We start from the raw sequence: 23607 nt of genomic DNA on the forward strand, positions 1-23607 counted from the left end.
AAACACAAGCAAATGGTTCCCACACATGCCAAATATACATCTGTCCTCTCACTTCTGCCAGGCCAGCTGCCCCAGTGCTGTCTGTCCCTCCCCAGAATCACTCTCTCAATGTTATACACTTCCTCAGAGCACACCCAGAGTCAAGCTTCAGGTGTCAAGACTGAAGGGGGAAGAGGTGAGGAAACCCAAGTCAACCTTCCCTCCCCGGCTGCAAGCTCTGATCTCCTTGAAGTATCTCCAATATAAGACCCCTCAATCTCACACTTACAAAGAGCCCTTTCTTCTCCTGTGAAAATATTCCATTCATTAGCTGCGTTTGGGTATTTATATGAAATCCAAAAGCAAAACAAAACTAAACCTTCCTTTGAGGCTTGATGCACCCTCACCTCCAGCTCATCATTTCTGGACAGCACATTTTCTTTCCCCACGGAGAAGCCATTAACTGATTTTGACAGGGAAAGGAGAGGAATCCTATGAGTCTTCTCCCATCCAAAATTCACTTAAGCCCATTCGCATAAAACTTGACATGAAATTCCCAGGGACTTCAAGGTCTCCCGAAGCTCACCTATGAAAGACCCGACATCTCACACCATTGCACCCCACTCCCATCTCTTACTCTCCCCATCTCCTTACGAACTGGAGCCTCTTCCCCAGGCATTAGAAGTCCCCTCTGAGTGGTGGGAGCTGAGACAAGTCCCACTTCTCATCCACGCAGGTGCGCAGTGGGGAACAGGGTGGCCCTGCTCACATCGTCAAGGGTTAATGGCACTGGTTCTGGAGCCAAATTGACTGGATTTGAATCCTGGTCCCTGTGCCTAGTTCTGTGCCTTAGTTTCACTATCTGTAAAATAAAGATGACCACTGTACCTAACTCAGAGGGTCAGTGTGAGGGTTTAATTCATCTAATGCACTTCAAATAGTCCTGCCACATAGTAACATCCCAATAATAGTTGCTACATTTTTATTGTTATTTTTACTGTCAGGGAAATTGTATTCATGTCATTCCGAGTTGAAATTTTGATTTCATTTTCCCAAAGAAGTGTAGCCTTGCATGTGATAGCCGCTATGGTACTATTAGCACATTGCTGTATGGCATATTTATTGCATGGTAGAAAAACTATTGTGGACTGACCCAGGAACCTAACAACCACATGTGCATCACTGTTTCTGTGAGGAAATGTGTTCAGCACTAGAAACATCAGATCCACAGACTAAATTTCAGAACACAACTCATTTCTGGACTGGGGCTATGGCCATTAATTACATTGTTAGAATCAAGGCACAGAAGAAAAGAGCGTGCGCGAACAGCTACTTGCCAGGTCTGATGTAAGACACTATGCTCTCATGATATTATTTAATCTTCACAAATGTCTTGCTCATAGGAATTACTGTCATTCTCCTTGTACATATTTGGATGTTTAATAATGTGCCTAGGATCATACAACCAGTCAGGGGCACCACTGGGATTAGAACCCTGGTCCTTTGACACCAAAATCCACTGCACCATGCTGTCTAACAGAGCCTCACCCAGATGTTTTTTCTTATTCACAATGAGTTCTCTTTTTGTTTTGATGCCATCATTTCTCTGTTAAAAAGAAAAAAAAAATAGTTATGGTGAGGCTTTGAAGAGTTGTGCTTCATAAGGCATTGCTGAGTTTCCCAGATGAATTAAAATCATGAATCTAAAATCCAAGCCAGAGATGGTGGAGGGGCGGCCGGGGAAGGCCTCACTGGAGTAACTTTTGAGCAAACACCTGAAGGGTAAGAATATGCCTGGCAGGTGAAGGCAGAATGAGGACACCAGAGCTGCTGAGAGAGGAGAGTGAGAGGAGAGGCACAGGAGGTGGGGTCAGAGGGTCTCTGGGGAGGCAGGTTGTGCAGACCTTTATAGGCCATGGAAAAAGGGTTTTACCTTTTCCTTGAGTGAGATGAGAAACCGCTGGGGAGCTTTGAACTGGGGAAAGACATGCTGTAACTTACTTTGTAGCAGGCTCAATCCTGAAGCCCTGCTGAGAACAGATAAGCACAGAAGCAACGAGTGCATTTCTGGGGTTGTTGAAATCATGCAGGCAAGAGACAATGAAGGTGTGGATCAAGGTAGCAGCCATGGAAGGAGTGAGAAGTTTTTGAATTCTGGATATATTTTAAAGGTAAAGCTTTAAAAGTAATGCCAGTGGTTTAGATATGGAATGTGAGAAGAGTCAAGCATAATCCTTCAGGTTTTTTTGCCTAAGTAGCTGGAAAGATAATGATACCACTTGCTGAGATAGGCAACAAGGAGTGGGTTCGATTTTGAACAAATGAAGTTCGGAGGTCCGCTGGGTTCCCAGCTGGAAATAACATGCAGGTAATGGATATGTAAGTGTGGACAGGGGAGAGGTCTCAGATGGAGCTATACAGCTGGGAATCATCAGCATGTAGAGAATATTAAAACCATGATCCTAGATGAAAGCATCACGCAAGCGAGTGTAGATAGGAAAGAGAGTGTCTAAGGATTGCTAATGTCCATCCATGTGATTTTTCTGCATCCAAGAAGCCATAGTAGAGCATGTGTTGAACTGGAAAAGATCTCTAAGATAGTTTAATCAAAGATCCTCCTTTTGCAGTTTGATCATCTAAGCTCCGAAGAGATGAAATGACTTACTTATCCAAGGCCACACAGTGAATGTTGGTAATGTTGAAAAGAGAACTCAGGACTTCTGATCTCAAGTACATTAAATTATGCAGTTGCAGTCCCCTAGAGAGTGAGGGGTTCTAAAAGTGCCAGAACGAGAGATAGTTGAGAAGAGATACGAGACATAGCACCAACTCACCCCCAGGAAGCCACCGTGGCCATCAGTGAAGATGAAGAAAGAAATGAGCCACAGCACTCCAACTTTCATTTTCCCTGGACTGAACAGCAGCAGTCAGGTGCATAGTCTGTGACTAAACAAGCACGGTACCAGGTAAGGCAGAGGCACAAAAACAAGAAATTCAAGCCAAAATGTAAAAATGCACAAAGTGGTAAGGCCTCACTGAGCTGCTCCAAACCCCTGGGCGTTTGATTATGTTTCCACTCCATGGAACCTGTGACATCATGACTTCTGCTCCCGTTGCAGATGTAAATTTCCATCTTTACAAACTTACTAGAAGACTGCTCTAGAGCTCTCTTCCAGGTGATGGTATCTGACTAAACACAGGCTTTTTTTTTAAATCGTGACTTGCTTAACATTGCAACTAGGTGCATTTAACATCAGTCTTTTATATTTCACTGAGGTTTCCTTTTCATTTCAGGAAAGAAAAACATTAAAATAACCAAAGACTCTGTAAACCATTAATACCAGGATATAATTTGAGTGTTTAAGCATATAAATAATAATGAATCAATGCAGAAAATTTCCTTTTTCATAGTAGATATAATTAGCAAAAAGATGTCCTTGAGTTTATGGTTATCTCAAATAATTTAGATAAAACTCAGTACATAGCCCTGGTCACAAGATTAATCACTTATACCCAGGTTATTTTGTATCAAAAAAATCACAAAATGTTAGAATTGTTCTGTCTAATACAGTAGCCATTAGCCATGTGTGGCTATCTAAATTTCAATTACAGTTAAAATTAAATTAAATTTAAAATTCAGTTGCTCAGTCACATTGACCACATTTCCAGTGCTCAGGGGCCACATGTGGCTAGGGGCTACCATATTGGGTAGCTCAACACAGAACGCTTACATCGTTCCTAAGTTTTACTCCACAGCATTGATAGAACTTAAAGGAATATCTTCTTCTGACCTCTCAATGTTTCTTTTACATCTCGCAGGAGAAGATGAGAAAGAACTCAAGAGTCCTCCAGTGGAATAAGTGTCCTTGCTTAGCAGTCCAGAGTACACAGAGTAGGGCTCTCCATCCAGCCCTTACCTTGCTTCCTGGGTGTGCTTAAACTTCATACAAATGCTGCCATCTCTCCAGTGCCACCCTACACTGCCTTCTAATCTAAAAAGCCGGGAAAAGGCATTAGAGACAAGGAAGAACTACCACAGAGGTGGCCTATGTCTCAGCAGAGACCTTTTCTAGGGCTTTCTAGGGCAGCATGAAAAATAAGCAATGTGACATGTACAGCTTTTGAATTTACCTTCTCCTTTTGGAAGAATGATCCTCTTATGTCCCACCTTCCTGTTTGCCAAAGACTCCTTACAAATCTATTGCTTTAAAATTCTTTGGCAGCAGCCTGGGCTCTAGATTATTCTTCAGGGTCTTGTTTCCCCACAGCTTACCTGCTCTGAGTTCTATTCCTTCCCGCCTGCGCTTTCTGCTTTCTAAAAGAGATGAATGTTTGTCTCTAGAGCAGTGTTTTACAAACTTTCTTGACAGGATCCCATAGAAAGAAAGATATGTTATAACATGAATATATGTTTGTGTGTGTGTGTGTGTGTGTACCTTAGATATTTTCTACTTGTTTTTATTTATTTCATTTTTATTAGTAAATTGTTATATTCTACTAAACTGATTTTGCAATACCCTCATGAAGCACAGTCACATTGCAGAGTGGGGGTTGTGCCCCTTCCAGCCCCTTTTCCACTTTTTCTTCACTTTTTTTTTTTTTTTTTTTTTGAGATGGAGTCTCTCTCTGTTGCCCAGGCTGGAGTGCAGTGGCATGATCTCGGCTGACTGCAACCTTCACCCTCCGGGTTCAAGCGATTCTCCTGCCTCAGCCTCATGAGTAGCTGGGATTACAGGCGCCCATCACAACGCCTGGCTAATTTTTGTATTTTTAGTCGAGATGGAGTTTCACCATGTTGGTCAGGCTGGTCTCAAACTCTAGACCTCAGGTGATCCGCCTGCTTCGGCCTCCCAAAATGCTGGGATTACAGGCGTAAGCCACCATGCCCGGCCACTTTTTCTTCACTTCTAGGGAAGGATTTTTAAATTTGAATTCCCGGGAGCTATTTAGACCACAGTTTATAGTGCTGGAGCTTTCAAATGGGATAACAGTCTTGGTGCCTGCGGAGTGATCCGTTCTGCCTCTTTGTGCCAGAGTCTGCTTCCAAATGGGAGACCTGGCCTGCATACGGCTCTCTGCTTGCTCTGTCTGTGTTTCTCTCTCTCTCTCACCTCCTCTCTCACTTTGAAAAATCTTTCTCATACATGTAGTCCAGGCCTGAGGCTGTAAAGCCAGCTTGAGAAGGCCTGAGGACAGCTCTGGGCATTGTGGGAAAGCCTTCTCTCATAGACTCCACCTCTTTATTCCCTCTTCTCCCACCCCAGAGGTATATTCTGGCATCCTTGGACTTGCTACAGATGGTAAACTCTAACAGCGTCAGAGTTTCAGACAAGTGAGGAAGGGAGGGAAGAGAAGGAAAGGAGAAAACATTTAGGAGTTCATTAGAAAATGTGGGTGTCCCCATCTTACCGTAAACCTACTAAATCTTGGACAGGTCAGACCCAGCTATGTATATTATAATTATAATTATTATTATCGAGACATGTTCTTGCTCTGTCACCCAGGCTGGAGGTGCAGTGGTGTAGTCATGGTTCACTGCAGCCTTGACCTCCTGGGTACAAGTGATCCTCCCACCTCAGCCTCCTGAGTAGCTGAGACTACAGGCTAATTCTATTAATTTTTTTTGTAGAGACAAGGTTTCACTATATTGTCCAAGCTGGTCTTAAACTCCTGGGCTTAAGCAATTCTCCCACCTCAGCCTCCAAAGTGGGACTGCAGGCATGAGCCACCATGCCAGGGCAGCCCATGTGTATTATTAAAGCTACACAAGCAATGCTCACATCCAGGCAGGTTTGCGAGCTGTTATTCTAGACTCTTTTAAGTATAAGAAAAACGATTTCTCCAGGGGAAAGCGGCTGAGGGAGAGGTTGTGGCACCTGTGGCCTCCACTGCACCCCCTCCTCCTTAAAAAAATAAAAATAAAATAAAAAATAAAGATTTCTCCACCTAGCCTAGTCCTGTGATAGGAGTTCTACTCTGGGATTTGAAACCAAAGCTCAAGCGAATCAAAATTGTTTTCTTTGCTTCCTTGGTGCATATAGCTCCCTCTGGGATACAGTTGGAAGATTTAGGAAGTAAAAATACAAGGTACCCTCAAAATTTTGAATTTCAAATAAACAATTTTTTTTTTAGTTAAGTATGCCCTGTGCAATATTTGCAACATTATTTGTTGTCTAAAATTATTTGTTTCTTATCTGAAATTCAAATTTAACTGGACATCCTGTATTTGACAACTAGTCAAAGGTGGGAAAAAATGAAATCTCAAGGCACATGGTCAAAATGGGCTCTGTAGCTGTACTAGCCAGGGTCCTGTTCCCAGCTTTGACATTTATCAACTGGATGCCCTTTGGAATTGTCTCAGGTTTTCTATACTTGGTTTACCCATCAAGAATACGGGGAAAATAGTATTTAATTCACAGGCCCTTAGGAGAATTGAATGAGTACTTTGCAAGTAAAATACCCAGAGCAGTGCCTAGTATTTCAACCTTACCATCAGTTTTTATAGTTACTTGCTGGATTGTGTCAGAATTTGACTTCTCTGAGTGCACTTGGGTTAACTGATGGCCATCGCTCTGGAAATGGAGGGATCCCAGCTTTGAAGCAATAAAGTACATTTTTAAAGTAATTGAATTATCTGACTCAAAGGAGGGTCCACAGCAGCAAGGATGTCAGGGATTGCTTTCCTTGTGTTCAGGGTCATCATAAATCCCTCTGAACTTCCCCTTTAGTAAACATAAACCCTATGGTATTTTCATTGCTTCCATTCCAAGCCAGAATGGTCCTGATTATTTAGAAATTCTCAGAATCCTTGTGTCCTTGCCACAGATGAGGAGCTGTTGTTGTCATTAGAGCATGACATGTTTCCATCACACCTTGTGCTGTGGCTGCTGGGGCCAGTGATGCCTGACCTGCAGCTGTGTGGGCACCAGCTTCCTTGGGAAGACTTGGCCATGGTGGGACCCCGCCCCCCTCCCGGCCGCACTTCCTTGAATTCATTCAGTGAATTCATTCCCTGTCCTTCAGTTTACAGGAAACAATCATTAGAACTTGCTATTATGCCTCTGGAGAAGGCTGGCTGTTGTCTCCCTATTCTTTCAGTTATATACTTATGGACTCCAAATATCATTTATTTATGCCAACAGCTGTCTCCTTATCAACAGCAGGCTTAGTTGAAATTGCTCACACCTATACTTTCCAGCATTCTTGGCAGCAATCTAATCTTAGGCACAGTTGAACTCTGCGCTGTTTCTCTGGCATCAATATTTATGGGATTATGTTTCTTTCTCTATAAATAGAATTCCCAGTAGAGCTGTCTCTTTCCTGTCCATCTTGGCCTCACATGCGCCCATGTGCACACACACATTGATGAAAAGAGCAGGTCTCCACATAGGATCTAAAAGAAATCATGACTCAAAAAGAATTAGGCAGGTGACCTGTAAAACCTTAGTTTTGTTTTACCTCTCATTTTATCAGTTTTTGATAACGTTTTCATTGGCATCTATCTTTTCTAGGAACTGTTGGGCCACTTGCCTTTGAGAAAAGCTTCTGTGTGTTTCTGTAACTGGACAGAGACAGAGGAGAAGACAGCTGAGAAAATAGGTGGGAGGACAGAAAAAGATAGCCACTTCCATCTTTGGAAAAGTGGTTGGAAGTTTGGTAAGTTATATGAGCGAGACAAACTTCCTCTGGAAGGACAGTAATTTAAAGTCATTTAAAATCTCAGGGAAGGTCTATATACATGTGTGCACAGTAAAATTGTAAACACCTTTTATATTTTAACATGTTTAACACATTCATGTTTATAAACACAGCAGGAAGAGGTCTGGATGAATTACACGGTAACCTCATGTTTGTACCTCTTCTGTGAGGATTAACTCTGTGGGCTCGGTTTCCTCCTTCATACAGTAAAGGGAAAAATAAAGTGAGCTCAGATCTATTCACATTCGGGTTTCATTATTACATGCCCATTCCCCACATTCTATTTGTAGATTACTTATTTAATTGTTCTTTTATCAACGTCTGGCAGTCACCAAACCTAAGCCTGGAAAGATTACCGATTTCTACTCATTTTTATTCTTGTTTTCTCCTCAGACTGGTTATTAAATTCTTTAACATCTTTTGAGATGAGCTAAGAACCTACTAAGAATTTAATTATTGGGTTCAGAACAGAGGTATAATTTTTAAGAATTCTGGACTTATAAGTCTGGAAGCGACAAAAAGAATTACTTGGCTCAGTCAAACAGGAGCAATCTGCTAAACTTGCATTTGTTCAACTACCGTATACTGAGAGCCTCCAATTTCCCAGGCATTGTGCTATGCACTGGCTGTTAACAATATCGTCATGCAGGATTATCACGCATGGTAGGTCCACACCTCAAGAGAAACTCCAAAAGCCACAATCCAGACCCACTTTTGGGAACTTCTGGTTACCGAGAATCTCTGTTCCGGGATCCCTATTTTAACTCTCCTATGTTTCATTGACTGGTTGTGCCTTCAGAGTCCAGTTTGTGACCCTGCCTCCGAATCTGATCCGTTTCCATCCCAGAATTGAGATATGTGCTTCTAAGTTTGTGTTTCCTTTGCCACTCATTAGAATTTCATTCAGCTCAAGAGTATTTCTCCTGCTGCTGGTGCCTTCAGCCTAGCACAGCTGTCTGCTCCTTCCTAACGAGGATTCTGTTTTTCTATTTAGTCTGCGCTTTGCATCTGAGAAGAGTTTCACTCAGGATGATTTGGTGTTTTTAGCTCATTGCTCAGTATGCCTTCTGGCATTCTAGTAGGGTTCATTTCCCACAGAAGACCAGTCCAGCTTATTTACACTGTAAAAGGCTTAGCTGCAAGCCTCATGGGTTGGCTCTATTCCAAACCCTTGTAACTGAAGATGCTCACCAGCCGCTTCTGGTTCGGTATAGCAGGAGTGACCATGAAACCCTTAAAAGATGATTAACGGCATTCTACAAAAGGTGCCAAGCTCTTTCTTCTAGCCAAGATTTCAGCTTAGAAACAGGACCCAGTCTTCCTGTAATTCCTAGGTAGGGCTCATTTCTCATCTCCTCTACTCGACTTCATTTAAAGTAGGTGAAGTCCAGATAATTTGAGCTTCTTGAATTGTTTGCTTTTAAAAATAAAAAAGTACCTGAGCAGAACTCCAGAGAGGTGATAGCTACCTAATAAAAAGAAATACAATAATTCCTTCTAATTTACAAAGTGTTTTTAATAAGTTTTGATTTGATTATTTTGGCAATTGTGTAAGTGGAATTTATTTTCATTTCACAATTGCAGAAAATGAAAAGGTAACATTTAAATTCTAAATACAAAGAATTTCTTAACTATTTCCCTAAGTTTCTCAGCCCAAAGAATCAAGTATTTCCCTTAGACCATAAGCCAGTTAGTTTTTGTTGCTTGGGGCATGATTTTAATAAAATCATGATTGTTAATTTGATCTCCACCTGAGTTCCTTACAAACAATTCTTTTTTCAGAAAAAGGAAGAACATATATTTCAAAGCTATCTTCCTGTTCCTGCATTAAGTTGCATGTTCTCACTTACAGTGGCAGCTAAGCACTGGGTACACATGAACATAAAGATGGAAACAATCAACACTGGGGACTCCTAGTGCAGAGAGAGAGGGAGACGGGGAAAGGGCTGAAGAGCTACCTATTGGGCCAGGCGCAATGGCTCAAGCCTGTAATCCGAGCAATTTGGGAAGCGGAGGCTGGTGCATTGCTTGAGCTCAGGAGTTCGAGACCAGCCTGGGCAACATGGTGAAACCCCGTCTCTACTAAAAATACAAAAATTAGTCGGGCATGGTGGTATGCACCTGTGGTCCCAGCTACTTGGGAGGCTGAGGTGGGAAAGTCACCTGAGCCCTGGAGGCGGAGGTTGCAGTGAGCCAAGATCGCGCCACTGCACTCCAGCCTGGGAGACAGAGGGAGACCCTGTCTCAAAAACAAAACAAAACAAACAAACAAACAAAAAACAGCTACCTATTGGGTACTATGCTCACTACCTGGTGACAGGATCATTTGTACCCCAAACCTCAACATTACACAATATACCCATATTACAAAACTGCACAGGTACCCCCGATGCTAAAATAAAAGTTGAAATTACACAAGAAAAAACAAGCTATCTTCCTGACAAATATGATTGTCCCCAGTGTCGAAGGAGAGTCAGGAGCCTAAGGCTGGAAACACAAATGATCAGGCCTGCTGGAAAACCCCTGCAGAACAGGCTCTGTGGGACCTTTATATGTGAATGGTCAGATTAAAGATATCACAAACTCTTCTTGGGTGATCTATTTTAAATAGGAGTAAAACATACTTCTCCGACTTCTCATTCAGTGCTTACACTGATAAATCTTCACTGTTTCAAACCTACCAAAACCCACTAATTCTTTACGTTTCCCTTTACATATGAGTAGTATTTTCATCATAATTTTCTTAACAAGTAAAAATAAGTTTTAAAATCATATTCCCCAGATGCTTCTTCTAGAAATAGAACCAGTTGACTGGCATTCCGCCTATCCTGAAAATATCACATCAATTCATCCTCAGAAACCATCAAGATTCTACACCATACAGAATGAAAAGCAAACTCAAGATCATGGCAGTTTTGAACTCCCACAATTTGCCCTCAAACTTCCCTTCTGTTAAGCTTCCTTTCATGCACCTGAATTCCAGGCAAACCAGGATTTAACTTTTAACTTTTCTAAGTTAAAAGGAAAGTGCTGCTTCAAAAGGTTTATATATTTTGAGTTTTTATAGACATGGCCAAATTACCCTCCTAACCTGTACTCATTTATACTCACTGGTAAGGTGCAGAAATGCCTGTTTCATCACTCCATCTACAGTATCTTTTTAATGTTCCCAAACAGATAGGCAAAATTTTTGCCGTATTGTTTTAATTTTCCTGTGTTTGACTATCAGTAAGTTTAAGCATTTTTCAGGGATTTACTGACCATTTGTATTTTTTTCCAGCTTGACTGTTTAAGTCATTTTCCTAAGTTTTCTGTTGGGATGTTCATCTTTTTCTTAAAAATTGTGTGTTAGGAACTCGTTTTGTCTTCGTCGCTCCTGTTATAGGTATTTGCTCATGATTTGTACTTCATCTTTAAACCTTTTGCATTATTTTCTTCTGCACAGAAGATTAAAATGTTCATGAAATCACATCTGTTAATCTTTTCCATTATGGATTTTACTTATTCATTTTTACTTTTAGTTGTATTTAGTGACAGGGTCTCATTCTGCTGCCCAGGCTGGAGTGCCATGCCATGATCATAGCTCACTGTAGCCCCATCCTGGGCTCAAATGATCCTCTTGTCTCAGCCTCCTGAGTGGCTGGGACTATAGGCACACACCTATAGTCCATCCAGCTAATTCTTTTTTAATTTATTTTTTTGCAGAGACATGGTCTTGACATATTGCTCACACTGGTCTTGAACTCCTGGGCTCAAGTGATCCTTCTTCCTCAGCCTCTCAAAGTGCTGAGATTTCAGGTATGAGCCACCACACCCAGCCCCATTATGAATTTTAAACTTAGGGTTGTGTGAAGAATGTGTGGTTTTGTTTGCTTGTTTGTGTTTTGAGGCGGAGTCACGCCCTGTCGCCCAGGCTGAAGTGCAGTGGTGCAATCTCTGCTTACTGCACCCTCTTCCTCCTGGGTTCAAGCGATTCTCCTGCCTCAGCCTCCCGAGTAGCTGGGACTACAGGTGCACGCCACCATGCCCGGCTGATTTTTGTATTTTTAGTAGAGATGGGGTTTCACCATGTTGGCCAGGTTGGTCTCGAACTCCTGACCACAGGTGATCTGCCCGCCTCAGCCTCCAGAAGTGCTGGGATTACAGGCATGAGGCACCATGTCCAGCCGAAGAATGTGTTTTCTATAAAAAGATTGGAAAACATTCTTCTACATTTTAGTCTAACACTTACTTAGTTCTTTAAATTATTTTTAATACACTTAAATCTTCAATCTTTCTTAAGTTAATTTAGGTTTTGGGACAAAATAAGTAAATATTCAATCCTGCTGGAATTTATTTAGGTTTTCAGATTTCCTTTCATTTCCTCCAAGTGAATAGCCAAGTTTGCCAACTATATTTCCCAATGAAACAATTTTTTATCTAGACTACCTTGATAATCTTTATCAATTTTATCTATTTATTTTAAATTTTATTTTTAATTGACAAATAATAATTGTACACATTTATAGAGTACCTAGTGATGTTTTGATATATGTGATATACAGTGATCAGATCAGGGTAATTAGCATATCCATCATCTCAAACGTTTATCATTTCTTTGTGTTGGGAACATTGAATATTCTCCTTCTAGCTATCTGAAACTATATATATTGTTAACTATAATCATTGTACAGTGGTATAGGACACTATAATTTATTCCCCTATCTAGCTGTAAGCTTGTTTAATGAGGCCCACCTTTTTCTATACAATTCTGACCTAAATATATTTATAAAATTCTACACCTATCTACATCTTTTACCAATTACTTGCTTAATTGATACCTTGGTCAACAACATAAAAGAGTATGATATGCCTAAGAAATATATCATTAAGTGTCTTATCAGAAATAATTAGCTTGATTCTCTAAGAGATGAAGCATAGGGAAGTCTCCAAGTAGAGTCAGGCTGCATGCCGTACAAACACAAGTGTAAAAGGTGTTCATGGAAAATATAACCTGCTTAACACAAATTCTCTTTACCCAAAACTTTGCAGGTGTGAATCTGTTGTACTATGACAGGCTGTCCCAACTTCACAAATGTATAATAAATATCTGCTTATCCCAAAACAGTAAAGAAACTCTTATCAGGTTTTAAAGTTTTGTCTTCCAAGAAAGAAGAAAAGAATAAGAAAATTTTCTTAAGGACTTTAAAGTCTTTAGATTTGTGGACCTCTGGAGATTAAAAACTGACATTTGCACTAAGACCAAGAAGACACCATGAGGATCTGATAATGCTCATCAACAAAACGTAACTGGAGTTTGCAGTTTTAGGACTGCATACCTCATTGCTGTTCATCTCTGCATTTTATTTATTCAACTGACTACACGTAGGAAATTCATTTTAACTCTATGAAATGCTAGGGCATATTCCACTTCTATTATTAATTCCCATGACTTTTCATTCTCAACATGCCAGATCCCAGTTTCCATCAGCCACTGACCAGGAGCCTCTATGAGATTATCTGTGGCTTATTGGGGAGGGGAAGTGATAAGAAGGCTTCCCTTCCTTAGTGGTTTTGTGTACTATGGGTTGAGTTTATCAAGGCTTGAACCCAGCTGTGAATGGAAGAGGGTATGTTTCAGACCACGATGCTATAGACCTTTAGTACTATCCCTCCAAGATCCTAAATTGTTTTCACATCTATTAAAACCATGTATCTCTGGGCGTGGTGACTCACGCCTGTAATCCCAGCACTTTGGGAGGCCAAGGCCGGTGGATTACTTGAGGTCAGGAGTTTGAGAAGAGCCCGGCCAATATAGTGAAACTCTGTCTCTGCTAAAAATACAAAAATTAGCCAGGTGTAGTGGCAGGTGCCTGTAATCCCAGCTACTCAGGAGGCTGAGACAGGAGAATCGCTAGAACCTGGGATGTGGAGGTTGCGGTGAGCCAGGATTGTGCCGCTGCACTCCAGCTTGAGCGACAGAGTGAGAGACTCTGTCTCAAAAATAAATAAATAAATAGATAAATAAAATAAAATAAAACCATGTATCTATCCAGTCAAGAAATCTGAAGGCCTTGAAATCTTGCGAGCACTACTCTGCTAAGACAAACACAATTTAGGAAAATCCCAAGACGTATGTATTTGGCAACAGCGTTTCCCCTTCTCTACAAGCTATGGGTGTTCCCTGCCAAAGAACATTACAAAGAGAACCAGGCGGCTGGGCGTGGTGGCTCACGCCTGTAATCCCAGCACTTTGGGAGGCTGAGGCAGGAGGATCACGAGGTCAGGAGATCAGGAAATCGAGACCATCCTGGCTAACACGGTGAAACCCTGTCTCTAATAAAAATACAAAAAATTAGTCAGGCATGGTGGTGGGTGCCTGTAGTCCCAGTTACTCGGGAGGCTGAGGCAGGAGAATGCCGTGAACCCAGGAGGCGGAGCTTGCAGTGAGCCGAGATCACGCCACTGCACTCCAGCCTGGGTGACAGAGCAAGACTCCGTCTCAAAAAATAAAATAAAATAAAATAAAAAAATAACCAGGCAAAATATTTTGAAAGTTACAAATATAAACATTTAGATTAGGTAGGTTACATAACACAGCTTCCTAAGGGTGTCCTTAAGCAAAATTGTGAATTCAGTGATACTTGTCCTGGGGATGCCACCCCCCACTTTGTGACTTGTGCACCCTTGTGACGCACACCCCTACCACTGCTAATGCCCTCAGATACCCAGTACCCTCTTGCTTCTGCCAGTTTTTACTTTACTTACTCTCAGCCAAAGCACTAAAATCATTTATTTATATCCGAATTTGAATGAATGTGTTCATTTACTTTTTTAAAGAGATGTTTGCATTCCTTTAGTTGTGTAATGAAAGACACCAGAAGGCACATTGTTGTGAAAGTATGGTGCTTTCCTTGCCCTCAGCCCAGCAACAGACAGACCCTGTTATGGGGACACTGTCCGTGTTTTTTTAAAGAAATTTACTCTCCTTTTGGAGAAGAAAGACATACGAGGCATCCAACAATAATTCACATCAGCTTGGGGTTGTGCACAAAAGGTGAGTTTGCAAGTTGAGCTTGTCAGACTCCACAGGCATACACTCCTATTTCCAATCTTAATGCTTATTGGCACTATTTTACAAATGAAATAACCAGGACAAGACAACTAAATAATTTGCTCAATGTTTTACTACTTGTCAGTGGTTGAATAAAGTATTATGGGACCATTATTAGAACACTGTTGTCAATTTGGGTTATGGTTAGATAATGAGTGGTGCTTTCTTAATGAAAACAGAGCATTAAAAAAGGCTTGTGTTGCTTCACACAGAGCGCATCTGAAGTGCATACATTTGTTCAGCGGATGAATTTATCTCTCAGGAATCATCTGGGCATGTGTAAATTTCCTTATATTGGTAGCTGTAGACATGAGGGAATATTACCAACATCCTAGAGAAAGGATCACGAAACTCCACAAGACTAAGGGAATGAGTATGAATGAAGGTGGAACATCTAGGAGAGTGCACTTACTGAAAGCACCAGTGTATGTTGCATCCCCACTCCTACCTCTGGTCACATTCATATCCATGCACACACATGTACAAGCACAGACCCGTACACAAGTGGAGTGAATAAAAGAGAGTCCCCACTGTCAGGTAGAGACCCAGGGCCATGTGAAAAAGCTGAGTCTGGTGGAAGAATGTAAGCCTAGGGCACTCCTTCCTAAAATCCATATAGCGTGTTTGTCTCCTTCTACAGTAAGTTTCTTGAGAGATGGATCTTGCTTATTCATTTGTATCCTTGGCATCCTACGTAGGGCTGGGCACAATCAGCTTTCAATACAAAAGTTTGCAAAAAGATTGAATAAATAAATCAATAAAGGAGTGAAAAAAAAAGGCTTGTGTTAATATTCTAACATATTAAAGAATGTACCTTTATTTATTTTTTGTTATTCTCTCCTCTGTTTGTAATCTCCAGCCCATGAATGCTATTATCAAGTTGAGCTTAATGGATCTCAACATGGAAAAGCCAAGGTCATCACTTCTCCACGCCTCTCCCACCTTGACCTTCTTTCTATACCTCCTTCAGTATCTTTCCTTCATGTAGTCTCTGGCATGGTACATTACATAGGCCACCAGGTTTACATAAATGGATTTTTCATGAAAACAAAGAAAAGAGAAAAGAAAAATTATATATTTTCAAGGCCTCTACTAAGAAAATACAGTGTGTCATTTTATATTTATTTGGGGAAGTAGCAGGAGAAATGATTAGTCAATTCTAGGGTTTTTTGGAGTCCTGGGAAGAAGTTAAATTGAGAAGTACTTCCTGGTTATATATGGATTCAGGCAAAGCTTAAACTAATTCACCCTAAGGAAAAATAAGCTTAATTCTCTCAAGCATAATTTTATTTTAAGAGATTGCAAGGGTTAACGTATTATGAATTAGTGAAAACCATAAGACTGATACTTTAACAAGTATCTTTGGTGGAGCCCTTTTTATTCTAGGCAATCTACCTCCCTGGCACATCAGAACAATGGGGGTCCTGTGTTATCACAGAGGGAAGAGTGTGCTTTCAGTCAGAAAATCTGGAGCTTGAGCCTCAGCCAATCACCTCATTATAGTTAGTAAGCCGGTTGAAATCTGTTGTTTCTGCTCATTGCTTTTTCAACTCTGTTCCCTTATTTAACCATTTTCAGGAAATGAGATATTGAAATCAGAATTTTTTCTTCAAGGAGAGAAAAAATAATCTCAGATTAACAGGTAGTATTGGTCATCGTAATACACGTTCTTAGTAATCAAAGTACAGTTATTGGGCTTACCTGTTGATTTATCTCTTCACATCACAACTCGAGGGAGCCCTTCCTTCAGTATACTTGTGGCTCAATCACTTCTTATGCTGTTTGGGAAGAAAGTATTAGTATCTGAGCCACAGCAGCTCACTGGCATGAACACAGGCTCACTGATCCATCAGCAATTCCTGGCACACATTACTGCCTGTGCAGGTAGACAAGCCTGGGACACACCCCCTTCAAGAAGGAAACAAAATACTTTTCTGCTAACTCCGCCTCCCCCTTAAAGTCACTATCAGGTCTGGTAAGAGGAAGGAGCACAGAGCTCAAGACTTAATGATTCTCCCAGCAGACATAGATGGGTGTCTGAAATCACAGAAGGGAAATGGGAGAGAAAAGCTCTAGGGGAATGTGGAACACATTTGCCCTAGATCGGTTTACTACAAAATGCTACTCCATCAAATCTTCCTGTCCAACCTCTAAACACACTGGGTCATACCCTATAAAGCTGGAGGAATGCAATCGTTCATGCATAATTCCAATGAGGAGAGGTGGGTAATTCCTGCGGGGTAGAAATAAGGGTAGATACTGTTTTTCCTTTTCCAACTTTTTCATTTAAGACTAAAGAATCAACTAGCTACTTGCCCAGATAAAACAACCTCAGACTTCTGGGTGGGGTAGTACCGAAGGAGCTGTGGCAAAAGACAGCAACAGGGTGGATGCTGGGGTGGATGCTTTTGGTGTGTTTTTTGTCCTTAGAAAACCTAGAGTGAAACCTGATTAACTTCTTTAGTAAAGATTTGTTTTCTTTCCAAGGAGTCATCCAGTTTGAAAACTATGAAAGGTCAAGATTGTTATGTGCTGTATCTTTAGCCACATTGGCTCATAAGTTACTTTTGGTCAAGGTAATGAGCTACTAACAACCATGTCTAAATTAGCAATTTGTCATTCTGTTATAGAATAACGAAGGGGATAATAATATGTTAATTCTCAAAAATGCCACTGAAAAGAAAGCAAAGGATGTCTCTGAATTCAATTAATTTATTAATTTTCTTTTGTTTCCTTTAAGCACTCCACAAATGACTTGAGCTGGCTTACAATGTTAATGCATAAAATAAAACAGTGTGAGAATAAAAATTTTTAAATCATTATAAAAGCTCTATATAAACTATAAAAAAGGAAACTATAAAACTAAAGAGTCAATTAAGAAAAGTGATGCAAATAATAATCCCTGAAATTATTGTTTCATAAATTTGAAACTTATCTCTAGGGACAGAACTTCCTAACAGTTAAAGAAAAGGGGAAGCTAGTCAGGTACATTGTTCTCACAATCAGAAAAGAGGAAGCATCTATATTTTCATGAAAGAGTAAGTAAATTCTAATAGAAACATCTTTTTTAGAGTGAACAATATTCCCGTCAACATTTGAGCTTCTAATTGCATGTTGAAGACCTTTAGTGCTATGTGGGCCTAAACCCAGTATGACCCACTTGTCTTCCACACCAGCTGGGCCACTGATCCCTATCATACTCATCATGATTGGGTCTGGGTCTAGCCCACTGAAAAAGTTATCAAGAGAATGGGGCTTACCTGACCAACCCCAATTGTCAGGTAGACTCAAGCTTCAACCATTGTTCCTTTGTCCCCCATCAGCCTGGGTGGAAAAAAGCTAATCTCATAATCTGGTTGAGTTAATTCCATTCTCCTTCTGCTTGTTTTCTGCAGGGTTTTGCCTGTTTCACAGTCCACCAATTATAACTGTAGACCAAATTTCGATTCCAAAAGGATAAAGATTTCCAGAAATACATACTCTTACTCAGTAGGTCCAATGTCTAAAGTTTTAAGATGAGAGATGCCATCTTCTCAGTTCAGTGCCACCCCTTTCCTATCGTCTATATTAAATTGCAAGTGTTTTAAGTAATTCACTGACATCCTAGTAGGAATGTGTTTATAAAATGGAATTAACAATCTGCTAATCACTAGGGCAAGAAAGTGGCCATGGAATTGGGTGGAAACAGTTAAAATGACCAACTAGTGTGGAGTTTAAAGTGGTGAGGGCTTGAAGCTGAGATGGAAGCTCTGTTACCCACCTTTGGCTCATTGTGTCATTGCAGCCCAACAACTTCCTAGGGCCAAGGTATGGCCCTCAGAACCAAAGGAAACCCTACGTTGTCTCATTAGACCAAAAACACTTTAGCAGACACGAGTAGGTGAGGCAACCAGTAGACATCAATGATGCCATGAGCACATTGATTTTGGAGAAAATCTGAATCCAAACAGATGAATGCATTTAATAGTCTTTTAATTCCGTGTTTAATAGAAGGAAGTCACAGTATGTCCAATATTCAGATTGCTTCATAAATAAGGTGTGTTTTTGAAACTGATGACTCACCAAAAAGCAGTTGACTCACCCCTTCTAATTTCCTGCTAAGAATCTGTTAGTACACGCAACACTAAATTCCTCAATACTTCCTGGTGAGTTTGAGGAGCTCTCTGGTCCTTGCAAAGGACACAGTGCAAAAGGAAGCAGCATGGGTTTATGCACTGTGGCAGCATTCGGATATCTTGTTACCTTAAGAGCTCAGGACAAAGCCAACCTTCTGAGTTTAGAGCTGTGGAGCTTTGTTGCCCCTCTAGTTTGATTGTAATATTTCACAGGCATGAACAAGATGTTCACTTGAGCATAAGAAGCCAGGTAAACAAATGTATTTTGGTTCATCCTGTCAACTTTACATTCCACAAATGCTGGGGGAAAAAAAAGAAGAAGAAGAAAGTCCTGGGGCTGAAGAAGAGCTTCAAGCCTTCTAACTTCATCTGTTGGTGTTGGTTTAGTGAAGAGTCTGGTTGCTTGGTTTCCAAGCAGAAGAGCAGAGTCCCACGAATAAACAGCAATAAGCCTGAGTCCTGGGAGAAAGAAAATGCAAACAGAATCATGTTATTGAAACTAGTTATCTAAATTCATATGTCAACAAACTGTCCCTGAGTGAGTACTCGGTGTGAGACAATATCTAAATTAGACAGATCAGCAGGTGAACCAGAAAAGGACAGGAACCCAATTAGAGAAGGACCCTGCTGCCCATGTCCATCCATCAGAAGTGCTGGGCATTCTTTGATTTTGGTCATAGAGAAGTTTTACCCCAGGGGCTGCAAACACAAATGGCAGACTTGAGTGATGTGATGATGCAAGAGTGTGAAAGGCCCTGGACTGTTTCAGGTAGTTTTATTCCATAGTTGCAAAATGTTTGAAAGCACTATATATATGTACATGTATATATTGCAAGTATAAATTTTTTAACTGAAAGGAGGAGTAAAAAAGAGAAGAGATGAGTATAAACTGTAAATTTCAGTGAGACAATTTTTCTGACTACTGTGATAAAAGTCTTATCAAAGCTGATACAGGCTTTTCATACTCAGAACAAGGGCTTAAGATAAGGAGAGGTGGGTTTGAAATTATGAAGCTACCTAAGGACAAGTGTTGAACAATGTGACCTATGAGAAATTGCTTTTATCAGAGGGATAGGGTGGCATTGTGTTATAATTGAGACCTGGACAGCTAATTAGAGGAAGAGAAGAACTATCAAGCACTTAGTATCAGCCAACATTTTGTTGTTGTTGCTGAGACAGGGTCTCACTCTGTCGCCCAGGCTGGAGTGTAGTGGCATTATCTCATCTCACTGCAACCTCCGCTTCCCGGGCTCAAGCGATTCTCCAGCCTCAGCCTCCCAAGTAGCTTGGACCACAGGCGTGAGCCACCAATTCTAATTTTTGCATTTTTTGTAGAGACAGGGTTTTGCCATGTTGCCCAGGCTGGTCTCGAACTCCTGAGCTCAAAGCAATCCTCCTGCTTCAGTCTCCCAGAGTGTTGTAATTACAGGTGTAAGTCACAGTTCCTGGCTTAGCAAGTATTTTTTTTTTAATTTTTTGGTTTTTAATTTGTATGGGCACATAGTAGGTATATATTTTTATGGGGTACATGAGATATTTTGATACAGGCATACAATGTGTAATCATCACCTCAAACTTTTGAGGTTATGCAGCATCATTTCTTTGTGTTACAAACATTCCAATTATACACTTTTAGGTATTTTTAAATGTTTAATAAATTGCTGTTGAATATAGTCACCCTGTTGTGCTATCAAATACTAGATCTTATTTATTCTACCTAACGATATTTTTGTACCCATTAACCATCCCCACTCCCCCACTGCCCACTACTCTACTCAGCCTCTGGAAATCATCATTCTTTTGTCTACTTCCATCAGTTTAATTGTTTTAGTTTTAGCTCCCACAAATCAGTGAGAATATGTGAAGTTTGTCTTTCTTTACCTGGCATATTTCACTAAATGTCCTCCAGTTCCATCCACGTTGTTGCAAATGACAGGATCTCATTCTTTTTGTTGTTGTTGTGGGTTTCTTTTTTTTTTTTTTTTTTTTTTTTTTTTTGTGGTGGATCAGCCAACATTTACTGAGTACTTCCTATGTGCCAAGTACTGTTGTGATCATTTTTCTTGTGTTTTTATACTTTCTGCAACCCTATTTTACAGACAATGGAGTCAAGGCATCGAGCAGTTAAGTGAATGGTGAGCCAGAAAATCAACACAACCTGACTTCAAAGTCTGTTCTGTTACACTATTTTCTACTGCTTCCTAAAGACAGATGGAAAATACAAATAGAAGTGCCTGATCCTTGCTAAATAACCAAAGAAAAAGCAAAGGCAAACACAGGTACTAATGAGGTAGAACATTCTTATCATCTGAACCTTCCATAATAAATTGGAGAGCCATCAAAATCCTATAGAGTCCACACTTCATTTTATTCAAGAAGAAAGCTTCAAGTGTCACTAAATTCAAGGTCCTGTGTAAATCTGGCAGTTGGTCAGGACAGTATCTGTGGCCTTTAATCAGTTCAGAATGTACAGTATTGATACAGAATTATTATTCTCTGTACAGAATGTACAGAGAGAACACTGAGAAGAGAAAGCTATAACCTATAAAATAAGTGATAATCCTTTTTCCCCCTCACTCTGTCTGTGTTTAAAATAAGAGTTATACAGCACCAAGAAACCCACCTCTCCAGGCTCAAAAGATCCTCATGAGGCCACAGGAAAGGTACAGCTGCAGGCACCAGAACACATCCCCCCTGCAATCACAGGATGTGCAGGAATTCTACAGGGTCAGGACAGCCTCAATGGAGAACCTGCTATATCTTACAAGAATCCTCCTTTTTACCATGCAGATTCTAGAGTTCCAGACCCTTTACAGTAAGATGCATTTCTCCACCAGCCTACAGCATCAGAGAAAAATAACACAAGCAAGGCTTCTGGAGAACACTCATGAGTCTGCTGGATTAGAGGCTCACACCCAGCAGACTCAGAGTGCAAAGAGTCCTTCCTGTGGATGAGAAACTCTTCTAGAACAAAATTAAGCTGATTCTGTCCCTGGGCACTTTTTCTCTGGTGTCGTGGCCATGCTCAACTTCCTCATGAGGACAAACGTCTGAAAATGTGACCTGAGATTAGGACATTCTTTTTCACTTACTTGTTGTTTCAGCAAACCCCACATTGACTCCAGCACTTCCAAATGTCCTTTAGGCAAAGAGAGACATCTAGTGGCCAAGATTCACAATGTTGTAGAGGCCACCTGTTTACAAAATCACTATGGGGTACAATCACTTAATTTACCATGAAGGTGACTGAGGGACTTAACGGAGGGGGCAGGAGAAGAAGCAGTCCAAACCAGGTAACCTCTGTGACCTGAGTTGCCTTGTCCAGTTTTTCAGGACATAGATTCTGCTTGGAGCAGAGTTCATTCATTCATTCATCTATTTATTCATTTGACAAGCATTTATATTAAATGTCTACTAGGTGCAAGACACTGTGTTAAGCCCCCGGACTTCAAAATCTTTAAATACACTCTTCAAGCATCTATAATGGAGAAGGTAGGCCAGCAACAATCAGTTAAAATATGTTACGATAGGGGCTGAACACACTGTGCCACAGAAGGCTATAGGAGAGGCACTTACATGAATATTTGAGGATAAGAAAAAGTGTTTAAAACACAGGTCTCAAACTGGCACCCTGTGGGCCCCATCTGGCCAGCAGATGTGTTTTGTTTGGACCATGCTTTGTTTTTGTAACTCTGAATTAGTTGCCGACATTTAAACATCAGGGGATTTCACATGAAAATCCAAATTTCAGGTTCTTTTGGAAAATGAGAAGATCTGACAACATTGGTTTGTATTCCTGCAGGGTCACATTCAATTGGAGCTGCTTTCTTAATGTTTTTACATAACAGTCAATAATGTCTCCGCATAACAGCTTCTTTTAATAAAATGTTGGTAAATTTTACATGAACAAGGTGGAAAACTCAAAATTACAAAAGCATATTCAGTAAACTACCCTTGTTCCACAACTAACCAATCTTCACCTACAAAAGCATCCACTTTACCAGTTAGAAATTGTATAAATGCATATCCTTCTCTCACAGTTTACACCAAAGTTAATTTTATCTGGATTTAAAATATAAACACAAAATATGAAACTATAAAGATAGTAGGAGAAAACAGTTGTTGCTGATACATTCTTTAAATAATGTGTTGGTTTAATGGCAAAGGTATTCCTAAAGTAAGAACAAAACCCAGATATCGCAAAAAGAAAAAAAATGTTATTGTTTTGGTGTCTTTACATAAAAAGGAGAAAAGATTCTGCATGGTCAGCAATACAATAAACAGCATCCAAATAGAAATAATGATCTGGAAAAAAACAGGTATTTTCAATTTATTTAATAAATTTTTCCTAATATGCAAATAGTTCTTTGGAATCAATGAAAAAAGACAATCAACCAGATAAATAGACAAAAGGATATAAATAAATCCACCAAAAAAAGCATACAAATAGTTCTAAAGTCTATAAAAAGCAAGGAAACATCTAGGATAACTTGAAAAATGAAGACCAAAGCAATGATGGGATATTATTTTTACCTCTCAGGTAAAAGATCAAAAGCGTTAATGACAATATTGCTGCAGGTAGGAGGAAATAGGCAGTGTCATATACAGCTAGCGGGAATATAAGTCAGTAAATCTGTACCAAATGTTTACATTTACATATCACTTGACTTAGCAATTCTATTTCTAGAAATACAACCTACACACGTACTTTCATATGTGCAA

The 23607-nt window shown here is 40.3% G+C and overlaps 1 protein-coding gene across 2 annotated transcripts in view; it reads right to left on the reverse strand.

The window, feature by feature from the left end:
* The window catches only part of ADGRF1 (adhesion G protein-coupled receptor F1), a 51109-nt gene extending 34496 nt beyond the window's left edge, over nt 1-16613 (reverse strand). Inside the window, exons 1-3 of one of the 2 annotated variants that reach the window (XM_054493148.2) lie at nt 15585-15622; nt 2814-2925; nt 1528-1585 (exon numbers count right to left, since the gene is read on the reverse strand). In XM_054493148.2, the coding sequence (XP_054349123.1) occupies nt 1528-1585; nt 2814-2882 (127 nt within the window). In that variant the 5' untranslated portion in view covers nt 2883-2925; nt 15585-15622. Of the gene's footprint in view, nt 1-1527; nt 1586-2813; nt 2926-15584; nt 15623-16471 lie in introns of those variants that run through there. The other variant, XM_054493149.1, reaches the window with a different exon arrangement.
* Nucleotides 16614-23607: the final 6994 nt, after the last annotated feature.

Source organism: Pongo pygmaeus, chromosome 5 (assembly GCF_028885625.2).
Source record: "Pongo pygmaeus isolate AG05252 chromosome 5, NHGRI_mPonPyg2-v2.0_pri, whole genome shotgun sequence".
In the NCBI taxonomy this organism is placed as follows: Eukaryota; Metazoa; Chordata; class Mammalia; order Primates; family Hominidae; genus Pongo; species Pongo pygmaeus.